An 18,826-nucleotide genomic window follows, 5' to 3' on the forward strand; every position below is an offset into this window, starting at 1 on the left:
ATTATGTATATTATGTATGTACCTAATAGGTCTCGGTCTCGCAACCTTTCGTCTCCTTTCTGGCAGTGAGCCGGTGCTATGATTACTATTGCCATTGAGCAAATCGGGTGTAGGTTGTCTCGTCGGTGGCGCGCTTACATTCCTTTTACTACTTCCCTCTCCGTCGTCACATCCATTTTGAATTCCCTGCACAAAACACATATTGTAACTACATCTAAATATATTTAAATATAGTATCTCAAACAACATTTAGTAATATCGCACTACTATATACTGAATATATCATAATCCTTGTTTTGTATTGATAAACATGATATATAATGCACGTCAGTGATAAATTACGTAACATGAGATAAATTATTATTTTATATGAACACTTCAATTCAACAAGTCTATTTCTATTTCTTCATTTAAACAATTATTTCCAATTTTAAAGTAGAATGACGATAGAAGATTAAAATTGTACAAAGCATGCATTAAAAATAGCAATAAGTAATATGATTCGATTGGAAACAGACCCTTTTGCTGACCTTGAGTTTCGGATTTTTCAGTCTTTGAAAGTATCTCTCTAATTTGGTCCTATCTATTATATGTAAATAGTAAGATACTGGCTTTCCTGTCCAAGACACGGAACCTTTCAGTGGTGACATTTCACTAACATGCATTATGGTCCCAATGTCGCTTAGGTTTCTGTCAGTTATCCTAAAGTTGAGTGGGCAAAAGCTCTTTGAAGATACGATTTTTGCACCATCCTTTAAATCTGCAAATCTTTCTTTCAGTTGGTGATCGACGTGGGGCCCAAAGGCAAAATTGTTAACAAAAACAATCGTAGCTGAATTTATCTTTTCTCTATGTTCATCCATCAAAAAGTCTCCTTTTATCAATTTATATTCTCCGTATTTTTTCCCATACCATTTCATCCACATCCTAAAGTTTAGATCCATGCTCTGAAATAGAAAAAATACGTCATAAGTTGTTTTGTTTTAAAATCGATATAAAGTATATAGTTAATAATGAGCTATAATCTACATTATCGAAAACAGATAATGCTTAAACATTTGCTTCTAAGACTACACGAAACTTTTACGATTAGTAAGTCTTACGCAAGCTTTTGCCGTATTCCATAGTGTAACGGCATTCGTAGTAAAAATAAATATTTCTAAATATATATACCTCTGCATATTTACTAGGCACTTCCGCTTTCTCGACACCAAAACAGATACGGCAAGGTGTCGCTGCCGCCATTTGTAGCACAACTTGGCCAACGCCTGATCCCAAATCCACGAACACATCTTCGGCAGTTATATCTATTTGATCTATCATTTGACATACTAGCTCATAAGAAGTTTCGCCGTATACCTAAACAGAGAGAATATATAAGAAAATGTATATGGAATGTTTGGTCGAATCTATGCAGCAATAAACGAAAGTCAGTCATAAATCATACCTCAGGTGAAAAAGGCTCGTATTGGTTCAATTTTTCTGGATCGGCAACGGCTTGGTTATAAGTTTGCTGTAGAATGTGCTTCAGCAAACCTCTGGACGGGTACTTGTTTAGGCGCTGAGCTGGCAGTGATGTACCTTTTTCCTATAAAACCGATAAGTTCAATGTAATGTCTATTACAACCTTTAATAAGACACTATAGATTTAGATTAAGGGAATAATAAATAATACATAATAAAAGTTATTTTATTGATAAAGTTATATTTTACTTCAGAAAATGTAAACAAAAATTACACTTAGTCCAGTTGTTTCAATTAATTTTAATTACGACCGGTTTCGACAAATTGATGATGTATCGAGTGGAACTAGTGCTATGTGTTTTTTTATAATTCGAAAGTAGTACAGCGTAGTACAGATATAATACGAAATGAGAAACTTATAATTTTGTAAATAAAACATCATAGTCATTGATTTCTCGCCTGTTAGGGGGTAACAAATTCTATATTACACGTATCAAATATACCAACGCAAATATATACACGCAGTATATTTCAAAACATAAGCTCATAATACTTATAACATTATTATGTATCAATAAACATTTTATGTTTAAATATTAATCGTCAATCGGATTGCAATATGGTTTATAATAGTCATACACTACCTACAATAAATAACTAAATGCTACGTTATTAAGTCTTCTTCTTTAGTACCTCGATAAATACTATTCAAATATATAAAATATTCAATTAATTTTTCTTTTTACCTAGATGCATACCTTATAACATAATTAAAATGAAATAATATATTTGGAACAAGTGGGCGCAAAATAACATCTGGTCTGATAGCATAAACATAGCAAACTGTGGGTGCGCGGCCTCGAGCTTTCCTTACTTGTTTTGATTAAACTTTAAAGCATGGACACAATTGTCGGTATTGAAATCTAATATTTTCCGGAATTCGATGCTTTACGTTAAAATCAGACCATTTATATTAATTAATACATATTTTTAACGCATTAAGTATATTCCTATATCCAAAATTTCAGAAAATACAACAGACAGCTTATGTAACAATATATCAGTATAAGTTGACATAATAAAACTAACATATTTAATCACAAAAAAACAATACTGATTTCTTATATCTATAATAATTATAGAGATAGTGCAGTCAAAAAAAGGGTCATTAACTCTACGTGCGACATTCGCGTTCGCTTAATAATGCGGTCATCGCCCTCGTGTGCGAACCACACCAAATTTTAATCGATTCTTATTTGAATAAAGCTATTATTATTTTGTTATCCAATTACTTGTATAGAGTATAATAGTTGTGAAGTGAATCTCATAACAGCAGAAACTAAAAATGCTATATTATCTGTTACGATTAGTCACACAATATTTTATTTTGTCTTTAAAACAATGAGTGAAGGCGATCAACTTTTGGTTGAGACGTTTGTCCGCATGCTAAGGTCAATCAACTTGAAGATCGACGGTAATGTCGATGACTGAGTGTAGTAGGTTGGTAATTCTAAGACTTTCACAAGTTAAGCAGTTTATTTTATAGGTTAATACATTTTTAAATGAACATAATAAAATAACATACTCAAAATGATGGGGGTCTTAAACAAAGACAATTCGTGCCATACATATCTAAACTAATGTCTATTATAAAGGGGAAAAAATTGTTTTTTATGTTTGTTAGTAATTTTATCACACAAAAACTACTACCATATCAAAAATTAACTTTGGATGATTTGAATTAAAGTCGAACATATGCGATATGTACGACTAAAATAATTAAGATAAATGTTGATACGGGATTTCAAAAGTAGTAAATCAAGATAACAAAATATTAAACTCGTTTTACTGAGTGGTCACCTACCCATTAATTATATATTGCTAATGACAACGCTATTTTTACTTAATAAATTATGTCTACTTAATTATTTATGTAGTATATTATTCACAAGTCCGCCCCTGTTTTGCCCGTGGAGTCCATAGCACTCAGGAATCACATACATATCTAACAGTGAAAGAATTTCTTAAATCGGTATAGTAAATCCTGTGATTATGGAGTTCAAACTAACAAAGAAAAAACCCAGCTGTGTATTATTAGTATAGATGATTCTCGGCATAATTATAAATATTTTGGTGCACAATTGAATTTAGTACTCAACGGTTATCGATAATAGCAACAAATTAAACGATTTAAATAAAGCTCCACACGGACAACTATGATAGTTTGTAGTTCCTACATAACAGACTCAAGGTTATATACCTATACGTTGGGTATGCGGGTGCAAGTCATCGATGACGGTGACATCATGAATTAGGTACTGTGTAAATTTGCAGTTATACATTATAGAAATTAAATATATATTTTTTTCGTGTGCAGAAATTAATTGGCTAAATGTTTGTAAAGTCTCTTATTGCTATAATTTGATTAAACCATTTTTTTTTGTTTTAATAAAGTATCTATAACGTTATCTATATATCTAAAGTCTCACCAACTCTTTGTATTAAAATCAAAGGCTAGATTTGATGTTTTACGTCGATCTGCTGGTAAAGTAAACAAAACCTATTGTGCCTTTTTAATGAGTTTAAAATGCCGCATATATCCTAACAGTAATCTTCCAGTGTATATGATACAGATTGATGAAAGTTACTTTACCGATTTTCTTTTCTAAATATAAATGTACACACAAATTTCAGTTTTTGCTAGATAGTCATATACAATACTCTTGAAAACTGAAGGAATTTGCTTTATATTAGTATATTGTTACCAACTTCTATATTTACGGACTCAAATAGAATGCATCGTTAATAATAGATCTCTCAGGCGGTGTCTGCTACGACTACGACCATCGATCGTTTTGTTGCGTCCTCGACGGATGACGCCATCTTAGCCCTCACGTCCCCTCTTATAGCTGTTCCTCCTCGTCATCATGTCCCTCATTGCCCCATAATTTCTCTGACTGTGTAAATAATGCATTAGGGAATGATTGACTATATGCATTAGTGCAATTTATTTTTGTATGATTCTATGTTAATTACTTCATTGGTTATTATTTAATAATTCTAATATAAGTATATAAACTATACCTGACAGTACTTATATTTTATAGGCCATTGAAATAGTACAGTTTAACCAGGAAATGTAACATAAATAGAATGAAGTGGCATTGAAGATGTTGCTAATAGGAAACCATGCCAACTATAGTTTGAATCTCCACATTATGTCATCACTTGTAATTTCTAATTACAAATATTTTAAAACATGATAATTTAAGATTATAAAATATATAATGTTGTTGACAGTAATGTTGTCTGTCCTAGAATTTATTACTATTTACTGGCCCCCTTTTCACATTATCTAAACCTCGTTTCCTTAAAAAATCTATAAATTCTAATCAAATCTAATTATTCAGTAATTTCTAATTAATACGAATAGTTTGAGTATCAATGTTATGTTGCGCGATAAAGTTGTTTATACCTATGACCCACGTGACACGAGTCACACAAGCAAGGGTCGCGCAATGTTACGCAAGGGGGTCGCGGAATGCCCTCGGTGCACCGGCCGCGGTCGATTCACTTGAGACATAATGTTGATATTTCAAAATGTATTCATATTATATAACAAAAACGTTTCAACGTATATTGCAAATAAATATTTTTTAATTGAAATAAATAATTTGACCCCCGACGCTAATGCAAGGATTTGACCATAAAGTGCGACACCTCGTGTGATGTTATGAATGACACTGTATTCATACATGACATTGCAGATAAACCTTTTTCAATTAAATAGGTTCTAGGTGAGAAAATGCACACACAATGTTATTTTTCTATCCACTATGAACTCAGATTATTAAAGATAGAGAGCCGTAACCATAGCAAATACAAATTCAAAAGCAAACGCAAGCCCAGCGCCTGAAGGATACGCCAATAGTTCGACGCAATACATTACGAGGGGTCTGTAAATTTAGTTGAAAATGCCGTCAAGTTGTTCCCAAAAACCAAAAAAAAAAAACCTTTACAGTATACTATTCATTATTAGCTTATTTAATTTGTAATCTAAACAATAAATCTACATGTGACGAACACGACATTTCGGAAATCACAATCGAATTGTACTATATGCCAATATGTGTATATTCAATAATCAATTTGCCTTTTTTAATCGTAAAACTACAGTGGGAAGGTTTAGGGATTTGCTATGTAATTGTTTAAAGGTTCAGATGTAATTTTTTGTGCTGGTTTCTTTCTATATCGGGTAAGACAACAAACACGTGTATGTACAGTGGAGCGGTTCGTCACTCATCTTTTAGTCTTAGAGTGGTAGGTGCACTCCATACGCCTTTTTTATAATCTGAGACTTAATTATATGTAAATAATAAGAAAAACGGATATTTATATATAGAACACAGTTATGGAACTTACCAAAGCAACAACTGAGTCTATGGCGCGGTTGAAGCGGTCGCAAAGAGCTCGCATACTTTCGTATGAGTGGGTGTCGTAGTCGCTTAGGATGTTCTTCTCCAAGGCACCCTTCATTTCCGGCAGATCGTCGCATACCCACCTTTTAAATTTAAAAAGACGTTTAAGTTATGAATCAATTTTACTTGCCAATGTTTTATTACACAATGCCTCTATACGAGCATACTTTGCGTAGGTACACATAGCCATAGTAAAATCCCGCCAGTTTGGTTGTTTGATCATAACCTGTTTACCTGCTTCATCTCAATTACGTCAGAGAAAAAAAAGTAAAAAAGAAAGTTTAAAAGACAGGTTTCAAGGTCACTGAATGTGAGTGAACGTCGAGAGGTCGCCAGGCCATGCCCACCCGACCTCACGGGAGCAAAGGGTGACCCGCTTTGAAAATATTTTCTGTTTATGTTTATTAAAGCTTGCCAACTTTTACATATTTTATTTTTTAGTAGCTTTTTCGATAATTATAGTTCATTGACTTTGTTCTTTTTACAATTTTATTTTAAAGCAAAAATTATACAACAAAGATTATTTACCGTACCGATTGTATACTAAATAAAATAAAAATGCCAAGTTATTAATTCTGGACATTTTTAAAGTGATTCTATTTTGAAATTAGAAGTAATTAATGAATTATTTTCACCGATGGATGAACATTAAATTTAAAGAAGATCATATGTTCACTACACAAGTACACCATTAACAAAGTTAATGTAAAGGTTAATTAATTGGACAATACAGTTAATATTAGTAATGAGAAAATGCAGACACAGTATTAATGCTACATATTTGATTAAAGAACATTCAGGGCAAAGTTATTTTGCATTGCAAGTAACATTAAGGGACAAGGGTAGGTTTTGAAATATAAAATAAAAATATAGAAGAATGAAACCAATTAGAAAAGGAAATCAATATAAGAAAAAAGAAACGAAAAATAATTTACGGTCAATCAGAAAGTGGGAGTGGGAGCAAAATACGGGATTCAGCAAATCAAGTCCTGTGGGAAAAAGCTCAATTGGAAAATTTTAGGTAATAAAAGATCTAAACTTTTGTTTTTGTACCTTATTCACTTATTCTCAAAGTAAGTTAAAGTGAAAAATTCAAATAATGATGATTTTTGTTTATAACTTGTATGTTCTATATTTTTTTTACTTTAGTAGTTTACTTAGTCTCTACTAAACACACTGATTCCTTTGATTTAATTTTTTTTTTATTTATTTCTATTGAAATTATCGTAAATTCAGTTGAAAAATATCAAGTAAACAAATATGCAGTTTTTTTCAATTTCAACAATTATACAAAATACCTATATAGAAACTGTTCAACGTTATTATGTTCCTTATCTATTTTTAGTATACATGCAGGTACATTGTTTGATTGCAGGTCGGGCAATAGGGCGATGTCATAGTGCCTTGCACTTATATTGCTAGTTACTCATCAGTTCAAGCAAAATTGTTTGGGCGGTCGTTGACACCGTGCGTTGCGCGTCCTTCGTAAGTCAAACAATCACGCAACTAATAGTTAACAGAGCACGTTGACGAATGTCGGCAAGTTTGTTAACGTAATTCCTACCATTATACGATACAAACCTGAATAATAATCAATTTTATATGAAACTATATGACTGTTAAATTCGTTTTTGATATTTTATTGACTATCTAATCATCTATTAAATATTTTATTTGCGAAACGTAATCTGTAATTTATCAATGAGATCTTTACATTTTAGTCAATGAATATTAAAAAATATTTTATTGTAAATATAATATGCCTTAATTTGTCTAAAATAGTGTTCACATATTTGGTTACACATTTTCCAAACATTATCATCCTATTCTATCCTTTTCCCACTATGTTACATTATATAAATGAATATAAAGATAATTAATGCTCTCATCAGTTAATGTTTCTTAGCCTAATTGGCTAATATACAGTGTCAGATGGATTGATTCCACATCAAGAATAACATTAAGAAAAAATTTGAAATGGGCTCTTAGAAAAAAAAAAAAATTTGACATTTGTTTCTATTAGACATAAAAACTATTGAATTGTTTTACTCAGGGCAGTATATTGAAAACCTTTATGAGACATTAAGCATTGTACTGAAGCTTCATTTTCAAAGTTTAAGGCATTTTTAAATTTCAATAATAAAGTTTAATAAAATTTTGTTCCTTAATGTTCTCATATTCTGTTCTACTAATTGATATGAATAAATAAAATTGGAGTTTGAATGGATTCTTGTAATAAAAAAATTACTGCTTTTTACTAAACATACATAGGACATATACAATGTTTGTCAGTCCGTCTGTTTATTCTGGCTAATCTCTGAAATAGCTGGTTTGGTTTTCACAGAATATTCACTGGTAGATAGCTGATGTAATAAGGTGTAACTAATTGATTCCAATGTTAAAGCACATACAAATTTACACTATTGAAACTGCGAGCACAGATAGTGACAGTATGAATATAGTGATATACACTTGACCAATAATGATGACAAAAAGGCAGAAATTTTTTTTAATAATAAATTTTGTTGAAGCTAGCTTAAGACTTTGGTATTAAAATGTCCATATACATTTAAATTCTAAAACTCTCATAAAATATAAAATTGTGTCCTCACCTTATAGTTTCTACTATCTCCAGGGCCCCATCGTGTTTGTCCTAAAACAATGTAAAGTTATTACTCTTGTACTAACAACATAGTGTTGGTTATATTTTCAATATATTGTATCTTAGAGCAAGTAATATTTCTCTTCAACTTCACACCAACAACAGAGAGACTCTCTACTTATGTCAATATATAGCTAATGCCTTATACATATAGTTCACCTGTGAGTTGAACCTAAAAATGTGTAACCTGATTATAGTTACTGGTATTATTTAATAGTAAAGGTAAGAACCAAGGTAAAGACCAAGAGTTAAAGAAAAAAGTATCAAGTTAAAAATTATTAATTAATTCGGTAATCATGTAGCTCAATTCAAAGCAAACACCTAGATTTTTTTTAACCAAATGATCTACTACTTAGTAGACTAAGTAAATGAATGAACAAGTCATTCATTTACTTAGTCCACATTTTTAATTAAACAAGGGAAATTCTGTATCAGTTAAAAGACAATACTAATTTCATACAATACTTCATATTATTTATGTAAAGTTTAACATAACAGCTTGCTTGCAAGAGATGATTATAAGCGATAAAGGCATGTTCTGTGCTGTATATATATTTATTAAGTAACAGTTTTATTGTGCTTTTTTGATTATGTTGGCAGCATTTAATTAAATTAAATGAAAATAATAAATACATATAATAATTATATATACTATAATTACTATATGGTATTTATTAATGTTATGTTAACTATATATTTGTTTTTCGGTATTTTTATATGTAATGTGATAAATGACGTGTCTTTAATATGTGGTATACCTAATTTATTAAAAAACCTATGTTTTTTCTGAACTACTCCATAATTATAAATCTTCTTCAATACAATGATACACTTAATGAAATTATATTTTACAGAAAAACATCAACTTGAATGTTGATGATGATGTATTTGGATATCATGCAGAGTATCTAAGATATAACAAACTATGCATTCCTTAGGCTCAACTCAAATAAATTCATAATATGGCCTTCTGATATAAAAATCATTGCTAATATACACAAAAAAAGTAAAAATAGGTCAAAACAAATGGGTAATAAATTTTTTGGTGATGTTTTTGATGTCTTGTAACTATTTTTTTCAGTTTGTTTGATGTAAAAATGCAAATAGAGATGATGAATAAAAATATACGCAACAGCAGGGTGTACATATCTAAAAAAAGCCGACACCTTGACAAAACACGAGGTCAATACACTCGAGAAATATAGAAGCCATGTGATCAGAAGACTATTTAAATTTCTTCTTCCTAACCAATGATTTTAAAATATTGTAAATAAAAATGTTATGACACAACAAGAATGTCTAACTATGAAAATATATTGTTTATAATATGTAGTAACAGAAACACTTATCAGCAATGATTATGAAAACACTGCGAAATAATATCTTATATCTATATAACGGTATTTCTAGGATGTAAAGTAACTACTTTCATATTATGAACACATAAAACTTGGGTACAATTCTATTATGTGCATGCTAATTTCTAAGTTTATCATCGCTAATGCTTTCCTTACCGAGCCATGACCCGATGTAAGAGGCCATGTATAAACAACGGGTTCCGCGCCTGCAGGAGAATGCAAGCGTAAATCCAAAGCCATTATAAGATAACCGCTGCATTAAAGCACACTTTTTTTCACTTATACACTAAATTTAACACTAAAAACAATTGGTATTAACATAATTTCACTGCACTTTCACACACACACATTCTTAACTAGGCTAGGCGCCATGTTGAAAATAATATCAATTCAAACATGGCCGACATATTCTATGTTGGTAACAAAACCACAGAATCGAAGCATAAATATTGTTTCGATTTTTAATTAATAAAAAAATAGCCATATAAAAGAAAAAAAAATTGAAAAATCGAATTGTTTAATTACTAAAACTTATATATGTTACAATAAAAGTATATTTATTCTCCTGTAGGAAACACTAAAAATAGGAATCAAAATAAATAGTTACAGTGTAGGTACTTCAGTAAATTCATAGGTATTAAGTACATGCGACGAAATTTACTTCCCAAATAATATGTTAACGACATTAAACACATATTATTATGTTCAGATTTCAGAACCATAGATGATATAACATCAGTTTGATAGCTGACAGATTTGATATGACATTCATAAATTTATTCGCGTTTCAGCCGACATTTGACAACAATAATAAATAAATTTGTTTAATAGAATTTAAGATATAGTAAGTAAACATAAGCTTATCCGTCCTGTTAAAAATAGAATATCTTCACCTCATATATTAAAAATTATATAATTTTATCGAAACTTACCAACGAAATAATGTTTTTTAATATCTTTTTTAATTTTTTATCATTTGCTTTATAAACTCAAAATTTCTGCACGAAATGCTATAGATACTATTTATGAAAGGGTTTTGATAATATAGGATAACAACTTACATGATGTCATCTGATTCTGAAGATGAAGCTATGAAACCCCGCGATTACAAAGAAATTGCTGATGAAATAGAACAATGTAAAAGAAATCCAGAAACCTCTGGAATGTTTGTATCAGGTTGGGATGATGCTGAAGTTGATGTAGAAACTGTTGAAAATCCGAAGGGTATTTTTATTTTTTTTATAAGTATAGTGATTAATATATATATCAAAATATATATATAGATCAAAATATTGTATGTAACTTAAAGTATAATATATTTCAGAAAATCCCATTGACCATGTCTTATGGGCAGCTGAAAATGGGGAACTGGATATCTTAAAAGGCTTGCTAGAAAAACAGCCTGGCCTAGTTCATGCACAAGACTCTGATGGGTATACTCCACTACATCGTGCTGCATATAGTAATCACGTCAATATAATATCATACTTGCTGAGTGCAGGGGCTAATATAGGTTCAAGAACTGAACTTGGTTGGACACCGTTACACTCTGCATGTAATTGGAATAACTATGCAGCAGTAGCAAGACTTCTTTCAGGAGGAGCGAGCCCTCTTGCTCTATCTGATGGAGGTAACACCTACTTTGTTTCAAATGCCTCTTTTTAATTCTTAGGTGGAGTATCTGTATGTATGGGTCATTCTATTTGCCCAACTTGTGACACTTGTACTATTTTCTCCCCTCAAACCCTTTCTAAAAGATTTCACATTCTTAATAATAATATTTAGAATTTAAAATCTAATCTATTAATAAAATATAATTTTAGGGGTCCAAATCCACACATATAACCATAGGATATTATAAATAAATTCACAAATATGTACAAAATGATTACTTGATAGGTCTGTAAAAATAAATATACATAAAATATTGAAGTTAAATATAAAAATAAAATAAAAAAGAGCTTACTCAGATCTGATTTATTTAAATTTTTTTCAGCACAATCACCATTACATCTTGCATCAGCAATCAGCCACTGTAAATCTACACTGGTCATCTTATTTTTACGAGAAGATATGGTTGAACTTGCAAAGAGACCCAACAATTCAAATGAAACCCCTGAGCAATTAGCCCGTGGTCATGGGATTTATGCTCCATTATTTGAAATGGTTTTGCCAGCTGTATCTTACATAAGATCTTTAGCTTTTACTTGTAATCCATATTATAGGAATACATCTCATTAAAAAATGTAATATGAGGTTTCAAGAGGTTTAAATTTAATTATTAGCTGCGCTGACTTCACATGAGATGCATACATATAATTTATATGATTAATAATGTATTAGTAATATTTTATACTCTATAATGCCTATTTCTATGATAATGTTATAAAGGACAATGAAAATAACACTTTGCTGAACTGATAAATTTAAGACTATACTTAAATTATTTACTTTTATTATATTTAATTTACAATGCAATTAATTAAAATTCATTATTATCTCTATGGTGTAAATAAAGTTCTATTCTAAACTTAAGTAGTTACCTGCAGATTTTTCTTGTCACATTTTCTAAAACACACATAGCACTTGATACAAGGAATGATTCTGAATGTAAATTTTTTAAACCTATTACTAAATTCCTTTTATCTATTTTTGTTAACTCCTTCAATGTTTCTCTAGTTTCAGATTTCATAAAAGGTAAAACTAAACAACCTAGAGCAAGACATTTGCATCTGATACAATTTTTCCATATTTCAAGTAAATCTTCATCTTGTATAAATGGACATAAAGGCAGTAGGTTTAGAGCCTGTAGACATTTGTTTTTTTGTTTGTCTGTTATTGGATAATCTGCTCGTTTAAAAGGATTAATAAGAATAGCCCGCCAAGCTGTACAAATGACACTATCTAGCGGACATGCCATTTTTAACAGTAATGGAATAATTTCATCAAAAAGGGAAGATTTTAACAGTAATGGTATGTAGTCACATATAATTTTTTGATTTCCAAATCTTTGTGCTAATTCTGCTGATACTTTTAAAGCTTCCACATTTCCACCAGAGGTTTGAAGTAATTGATTCAGAGCCATAATTTTATCCTGTTTAAAAGTTGCCACAATCCAGGGCATATCAATCCTTTCTAGATATACTATGTACAAAAGCTCGAGTATAGTTGGCCACAGTTTCTCATGATCAATATTTGTGACTTTTACTGCAGTTTCTTGATCAACAACACTCATAAAACACTGAAGTGCTCTAAGTTTTTTGGACTTATTGTAATCATTTTCATCGTCAAAAGCTATGCGAGAAAGATAAATAGCCCCCATTTTGGCACAAGTAGCTTTAAGAATATACTTAGCTGTTATAAGTTCTATAGTATTAAGACTTGGTGAATTTAAATCTTTTCTATTGATAAGACTTTCCAAAATTTGAATTCTAATGGAATTTATGTTAATACCATTTTTATCAGCTATTTCGTTTGCAGCTCTGTTTATATCGTGCCGACCAATTTTACTTACAAATTTTGGGTGTAAATACAATGCGTGTATGAGCTGCGTGGGTTCCGACGCTAGGCGTAGAAGTTCCTCACATGCCCAATCTATTTTATGTAAAGCATGTCGCGTTGAAAGAGTAGAGTGAAGACGCTCCATTTGGCGAACAGCTCGGTTATCAGGCTGAATTGCTGCCCAACGTTGGGAAAATTGGTAACAAAGCTGAGCAACTGCCACTTGATCTGCACCTCGAGCACAACCTTGTAAGACATAGAACAGACACGCTCCAGCCCATTCCATATTTGCAATATGTCTTACACATTTGTGTGCAGATCTCAGTAGAGGTTCTTCACTAGATATCAATTTCCATGTATCGTTTTCTTTTACATCTATTTCATTTGTGCTACTTTGTTTACGTGAAGTCATAGTTTGTTTTACTGCATTACTACAAATCATATCCTTCGCTGTCTGAATATTAGAATCAAGTGACAGTATAGAGACTACAGGAAGCCAACGTTCATATGTTTCTAATGTAATTTCAGATTTCAAATTCGACCACATATCTTCTCGAAGGAATAAGTGGAAAGGCAATCTATAATGGCCGATTTCTGGAAATAGGCCTTTCACAGAAAAATGTTCAAATTCATATTGCTTGGGGTTACCTTTTCTTTGGTATTCTTTAAGAAAATTCAAAATCAAATATTCTTTCAAGTACCGACTTTCAGAAAATGAGGATATTAGTAAGGTGTAAATACATAGTAGTACTTCATAAAAGTAAGGGTTGATGGATATGACACACCCATGTATCACAACTTCACCATTTTTCCAGAAATCATTTAAAATATCTTTCAAGAATTCTTTGTTATCGACATTTTGCCAAATTGTTAAACATTTGGATATTAACTCTTTTCCATCATTCTGTAATTGTATTTGTCGGTAACCCAACTCATTCTTCCATATTTTATATTTTAACTCCCAATTGGTTAATAATGAAATTAAAAGTAATGATAATCCATCATTTAGACAAACATTAAGGGTACGGCATAAGTCAACTAACCTTTCAAAGGTTGTATTAGGGTATTGTTTTAAGATATAGAATAACAAAACTTTTACATCCCATGTTTCTTCCGTACAATCGGGAAGAGCGATTTCCGCCAGATTGATATTAAATTTAGATTTTAAAATATATTGTGGTGGATATGATAAGGAGTCTGCTGGGACAATATTTTCTAAAGCAAATATATGACGTATTGGAGGCGAAGATAAGTAATACATCACGGCTGGTGATAAATTTTCAGATTGCCCACGTAATAATTCTAAGAAATACATACTATCTGATATATCTGGTTTATTTATCAGAAGTAAAAGAGACGTTAAAATTACCTGATCTAGATCTTGAGAAGCAATAATCTTGTTTACTAATTTTTTTACTATTTTCTCTTTCGATTTAGAAAAGCTCCCTGTTGAAATATTGTTGCAAACAATTTCTTGTAACGTTGAGTATGCTATTATTCTAATAGGAATAAAATCGCTCCCATTACAAATACTGAGCAGTTCATTTGTCGATTTATCATTTTTACCACAATTAGAATAAAAGTTAATCAATTCATGCAGAGAACTTACAGAAGACATAGGCAAAAATACATAGTTGAATTTCCAAGTCAAAGTTAGGTTTTTCATTATAATGTTCGTATTTTTAATTGCATTAAGTATGCCCAAAATATCAATTAATAAATGTAGATTTTCTTCAGGGCAATTGAAAGTTAAATCAGAAAGAAGACTATGCGACGTAATTAACAATATTGCGTTTTCTTCAAGATTCAATTGGCTCAAGGGATATTTTAAATTATGAGCATTTTTCAGTTTTTGTGTGATCCATTGAATTATAATGCTTTGAACTCTATGATTAGTAGAACTCTGATGTATAAGATCTTGTAATTTAATGTCTGAACGGAGGAGATATTCAATACAGCGAATATGGCCCGAATTTTCAATCTTATCATTTCTCTTCAAATTGTTCAACTTCATCTCATAGTAATCTTCATTGTAAACATCATTAAGACCTGCATTTATACCATATGAATTTTTAAGATGATACAGTTTTTCAACGGCAGCTATTTGTATTTCTTCTTGATAATGTGATCCTTTTATAAAATCTAAATAATTTCTCTCTATTGTATTGTTTCGTGAACTGCAAACTATGTGTTCATATTTATTTTCCACACTTTTAATCAATAGTTTTTTTTCTCGATTTGATAGAGTTCTGAAATACTCCAATGCAGCTTTAGTTTCACATTCTCTTAAGCATTTATCAATATATGATAAATTGATATAACTAGTGTAAGCAGGCATAATATGCATAATCGTTTTTAAATCATCTAAATCAATTGTTGGCCCTTGAAGTATTTTGTGAATTAACAACATATAATCATTAAAATTAATGGGAAAATTATACTTTTTCAAAATTACCTTAAGTTTAGCATAATTTACTTCTTTGTTTATTTCTTGAGCTAGAAGTTTATCTGATTCAGTTATTGTAAAGTCGTTATAAGGTAATGCTGCAGCAGATTTTGCTATGGTTTCAACAGTACTATCCCATGGCACATCTAAATACTTCAATACTTGCAAGAGACAGTCAAGTCTACTTGTAGGCGAGTGAAATGCATTAAGTAAAATTTCTAATCTTACAGCATCAACATTACCACCACTACTTGCAGATTGCATTTCTATAAAAGAACGTATTGTTTCATCCAAATCAAACTGATAGCGATTTGCATACGACGTGAGGCTTTCTTTTAAAAATATTTCCAAGTCTTCAGTATAGCAACGTCTCAACATAATTAATGCTACTTCTGTAGGACTTTGCGATGTTATTTCAGTAATTAACATGTTTATTTTAAATTTCTCCTTCAATTCTATTATGTACTTAATGTGATCCTTTAGTACATCTAAATCATCAATTGTTATAGGTCTGATAACAATAGTTTTTAAAGATGATTCTAAAACATCTATAATAGCTTCAATATATTTTAAACCAATTTTGGGCCAAAATGTTGATTGCTCTAGTGAAAAAATTCTTTCAGTGGTCCATTTAGCAATTATGTCTATATTGAAAGGATTTTCATCTAGCAGACTTGGAATAAAGTTACGTAACCATACAATTAATGTACCCAGCTTAACGTTGATAGGAATAGCATGCAGTATTTTTAAAATGTCATCACAATGAGTACTTCTATTTATTTTAGAATATTTAAGCCAGCAAATTGAAGCTAAATCTAAATCTGACTTTGAAACAAATAATTGACACAACTCTACAACTTGTTTTTCAAACAAATCAATATCACCATAATGCATAATACCTCTAAAATATATGTACTCTAGTAAATCTACTTTTATCATAGTATCAAGAAATGAATTTATTATGTTAATGTCATTTGTTAAAAATACTTTTTTTTGTATGGAACACAATATGGATTTGTATGTTAAATTATGTTTGCATAGTTTGACAGTGGCACTTATAAGAAAGGACAAATCTTCAATGTCATTGAACAAGTTCAAGAATTGAGGTTGTATACAAACTTCATTTGTTTTGCTTATTACATCTTGAACTAATTGTTTTAATTCAGATTTCAAAACTTCTTGGGATATCTTAGGTGTTGCCGTGAAATCTGTAGAATGATCATCTTGCTTTTCAACATTTCTCAAAGTAGAAAATAAATGGACCTGCAAAAAAAATCAACATGATCATCATTGATTAAACTAATATCTCAAGATATTTTTTTAAGATGATAAAAAAAATTAAACAAGTCATCCACCACCTATTTTCATTGGGAATAGTGACATTTTGCTTTCTTACAGGTTAATATAAGAATTCTCTGTGAAAAATATCTATAATATTTGCTACCGAAGGGAGAACATAGAAGTAGAATTAATTTAAACTAAATCCACATTGCATTGTATATTTATAGGATAAAACAAATATTTACTTCTTTGTCCCATAAAAGATAATAGAAATTATTATCATAGGATCCTAGTGGCACATAATTTGATTCAGAACTATCAAAATCATACACTTTGCTGAAACTTCTTAAATCTATTGCCCACATTTGTCTCCTGTTTGAAACCACTATTGAGCCTCCCCATGGTACTATATTTTCTAAATCTTCTTTAGTATGTAGTGTTTCAGTTAAACCTGTGACTGGACATTTAAGCAATAAATGCATCTTTGATGCACACATATTAAGACCATTTTGAAAAGCAATTTGTGTAGCTTGTAATCTATATGTATATGGTGCTTTTTCAAGAGATACAATTGTTTCAGTGGTGCCCTTTGCAAACTCTGCAGATAATTTATCTTGTGTATATGGATTTAATAGTCTTTCACCACTTTCACTTATGAATATAATATTTTTTCCATCAGTTTCAAATTCACGAATTTTGTAATTAGCGCAGTTATCACATTTAATTTTTAATGAGGCACCTTTCAAAATATTAATAACAATAACTTCCGAAGACCTCAGTGCTAGCCAGACGTTATTTCCTACCAGTGCGTGATGATGAATTTCATGTTCGAAGCTGTATATTTTATTTGAGGCATCTTTTTCGTTTAAATCGATCACTTTAATATTTTTCTGATCTTCAAACAGTACCACTTTTGGATACAAAAAAAGAGCTCTTAGTTGGTCTTCATTACAGGTCGCATTAATTTTTTTTATTAATACTTGCATTTTTATATCACTTCGAATTTCATATACTATAAAAGGATGTACTTTTAATAATATCAATAACAAGGCCGTTTTTGTAAGGTTATAGTAATTCACTGTTCAACGAATATTATTTGAATTTTGAATTCAAAGTTTGCCCCTTTCAAAGGAATTGACATAAGCAGTTTTTAAACTGGTAACATACAAGTCTTTTTGTTAAAGTGTCGCGTGATTCGAAATTAATAAGAAAAAAATATGTCATACAATTTGTTAAATGCTTCCTATGAAGGTTATAGTATTTTAATAGCATTGCCTTCATGCCGTCACAGCGATGATCTATTTTACTAGCTGACCCGGTAAACGTTGTAATCTTATAATTTAGGAGTTTGCAAAATAGATGTTGGCTGATTCTTAGAAGTGCCCGATATGCACAAAAAAATTCATGAGACTCGGTCCAGCCGTTTCGGAGGTGTGTGTTGATTTAATTTAAATGCGGTTAGTGACGGCGAAAACGTGAACAAAATTTGACAGGTGTGGCATTCTTTATCTATGGTTTCGAGATGTATCTTAGTTCTCGTGTTATTTAACTTAAGTGTATAACTCATTCATCATTCTAACTATTTGTATAGTTACTCGAAATTTTTTAAAACTTTTGATTTATAAATAAATAAAAA

The 18,826-nt window shown here is 30.6% G+C and overlaps 3 protein-coding genes across 3 annotated transcripts in view; 1 reads left to right on the forward strand and 2 right to left on the reverse strand.

Moving 5' to 3' along the window:
* LOC119829366 (histone-lysine N-methyltransferase, H3 lysine-79 specific) overlaps positions 1-10,351 on the reverse strand; it is a 19,472-nt gene extending 9,121 nt beyond the window's left edge. The window contains exons 1-7 of the mRNA XM_038351836.1: positions 10,119-10,351; positions 8,555-8,595; positions 5,887-6,025; positions 1,448-1,588; positions 1,174-1,359; positions 531-947; positions 23-186 (exon numbers count right to left, since the gene is read on the reverse strand). Of these exons, the coding sequence (XP_038207764.1) occupies positions 23-186; positions 531-947; positions 1,174-1,359; positions 1,448-1,588; positions 5,887-6,025; positions 8,555-8,595; positions 10,119-10,202 (1,172 nt within the window). The 5' untranslated portion in view covers positions 10,203-10,351. The remainder of the gene's footprint in view (positions 1-22; positions 187-530; positions 948-1,173; positions 1,360-1,447; positions 1,589-5,886; positions 6,026-8,554; positions 8,596-10,118) is intronic.
* Positions 10,352-10,711: 360 nt separating this feature from the next.
* On the forward strand, positions 10,712-12,437 carry LOC119829521 (ankyrin repeat domain-containing protein 49). The gene is made up of 4 exons (XM_038352074.1): positions 10,712-10,806; positions 11,011-11,186; positions 11,287-11,592; positions 11,959-12,437. The coding sequence occupies exons 2-4, from the start codon at positions 11,024-11,026 to the stop codon at positions 12,201-12,203; spliced, it is 714 nt and encodes a 237-aa protein (XP_038208002.1). The 5' UTR covers positions 10,712-10,806; positions 11,011-11,023; the 3' UTR covers positions 12,204-12,437.
* Positions 12,438-12,470: 33 nt separating this feature from the next.
* Positions 12,471-18,265, reverse strand: LOC119829520. The gene is made up of 2 exons (XM_038352073.1): positions 17,436-18,265; positions 12,471-17,172 (listed from the first exon to the last, which is right to left on the reverse strand). Exons 1-2 carry the CDS (start codon positions 18,174-18,176, stop codon positions 12,502-12,504), a joined length of 5,412 nt encoding a protein of 1,803 aa, XP_038208001.1. The 5' UTR covers positions 18,177-18,265; the 3' UTR covers positions 12,471-12,501.
* Positions 18,266-18,826: the final 561 nt, after the last annotated feature.

Source organism: Zerene cesonia, chromosome 10 (genome assembly GCF_012273895.1).
Source record: "Zerene cesonia ecotype Mississippi chromosome 10, Zerene_cesonia_1.1, whole genome shotgun sequence".
NCBI classification, from domain to species: domain Eukaryota; kingdom Metazoa; phylum Arthropoda; class Insecta; order Lepidoptera; family Pieridae; genus Zerene; species Zerene cesonia.

Excerpts from the sequence above, each read along its gene's own strand:
- LOC119829521 (XM_038352074.1), top strand. The coding sequence starts at position 11,024 with ATGATGTCATCTGATTCTGAAGATGAAGCTATGAAACCCCGCGATTAC. Across the intron at positions 11,187-11,286 it reads AACTGTTGAAAATCCGAAGG|AAAATCCCATTGACCATGTC; the intron begins GTATTTTTATTT and ends AATATATTTCAG. Across the intron at positions 11,593-11,958 it reads TCTTGCTCTATCTGATGGAG|CACAATCACCATTACATCTT; the intron begins GTAACACCTACT and ends AATTTTTTTCAG.
- LOC119829520 (XM_038352073.1), bottom strand. The coding sequence starts at position 18,176 with ATGCAAGTATTAATAAAAAAAATTAATGCGACCTGTAATGAAGACCAA. Across the intron at positions 17,173-17,435 it reads ATCTTTTATGGGACAAAGAA|GTCCATTTATTTTCTACTTT; the intron begins GTAAATATTTGT and ends TTTTTTTTGCAG.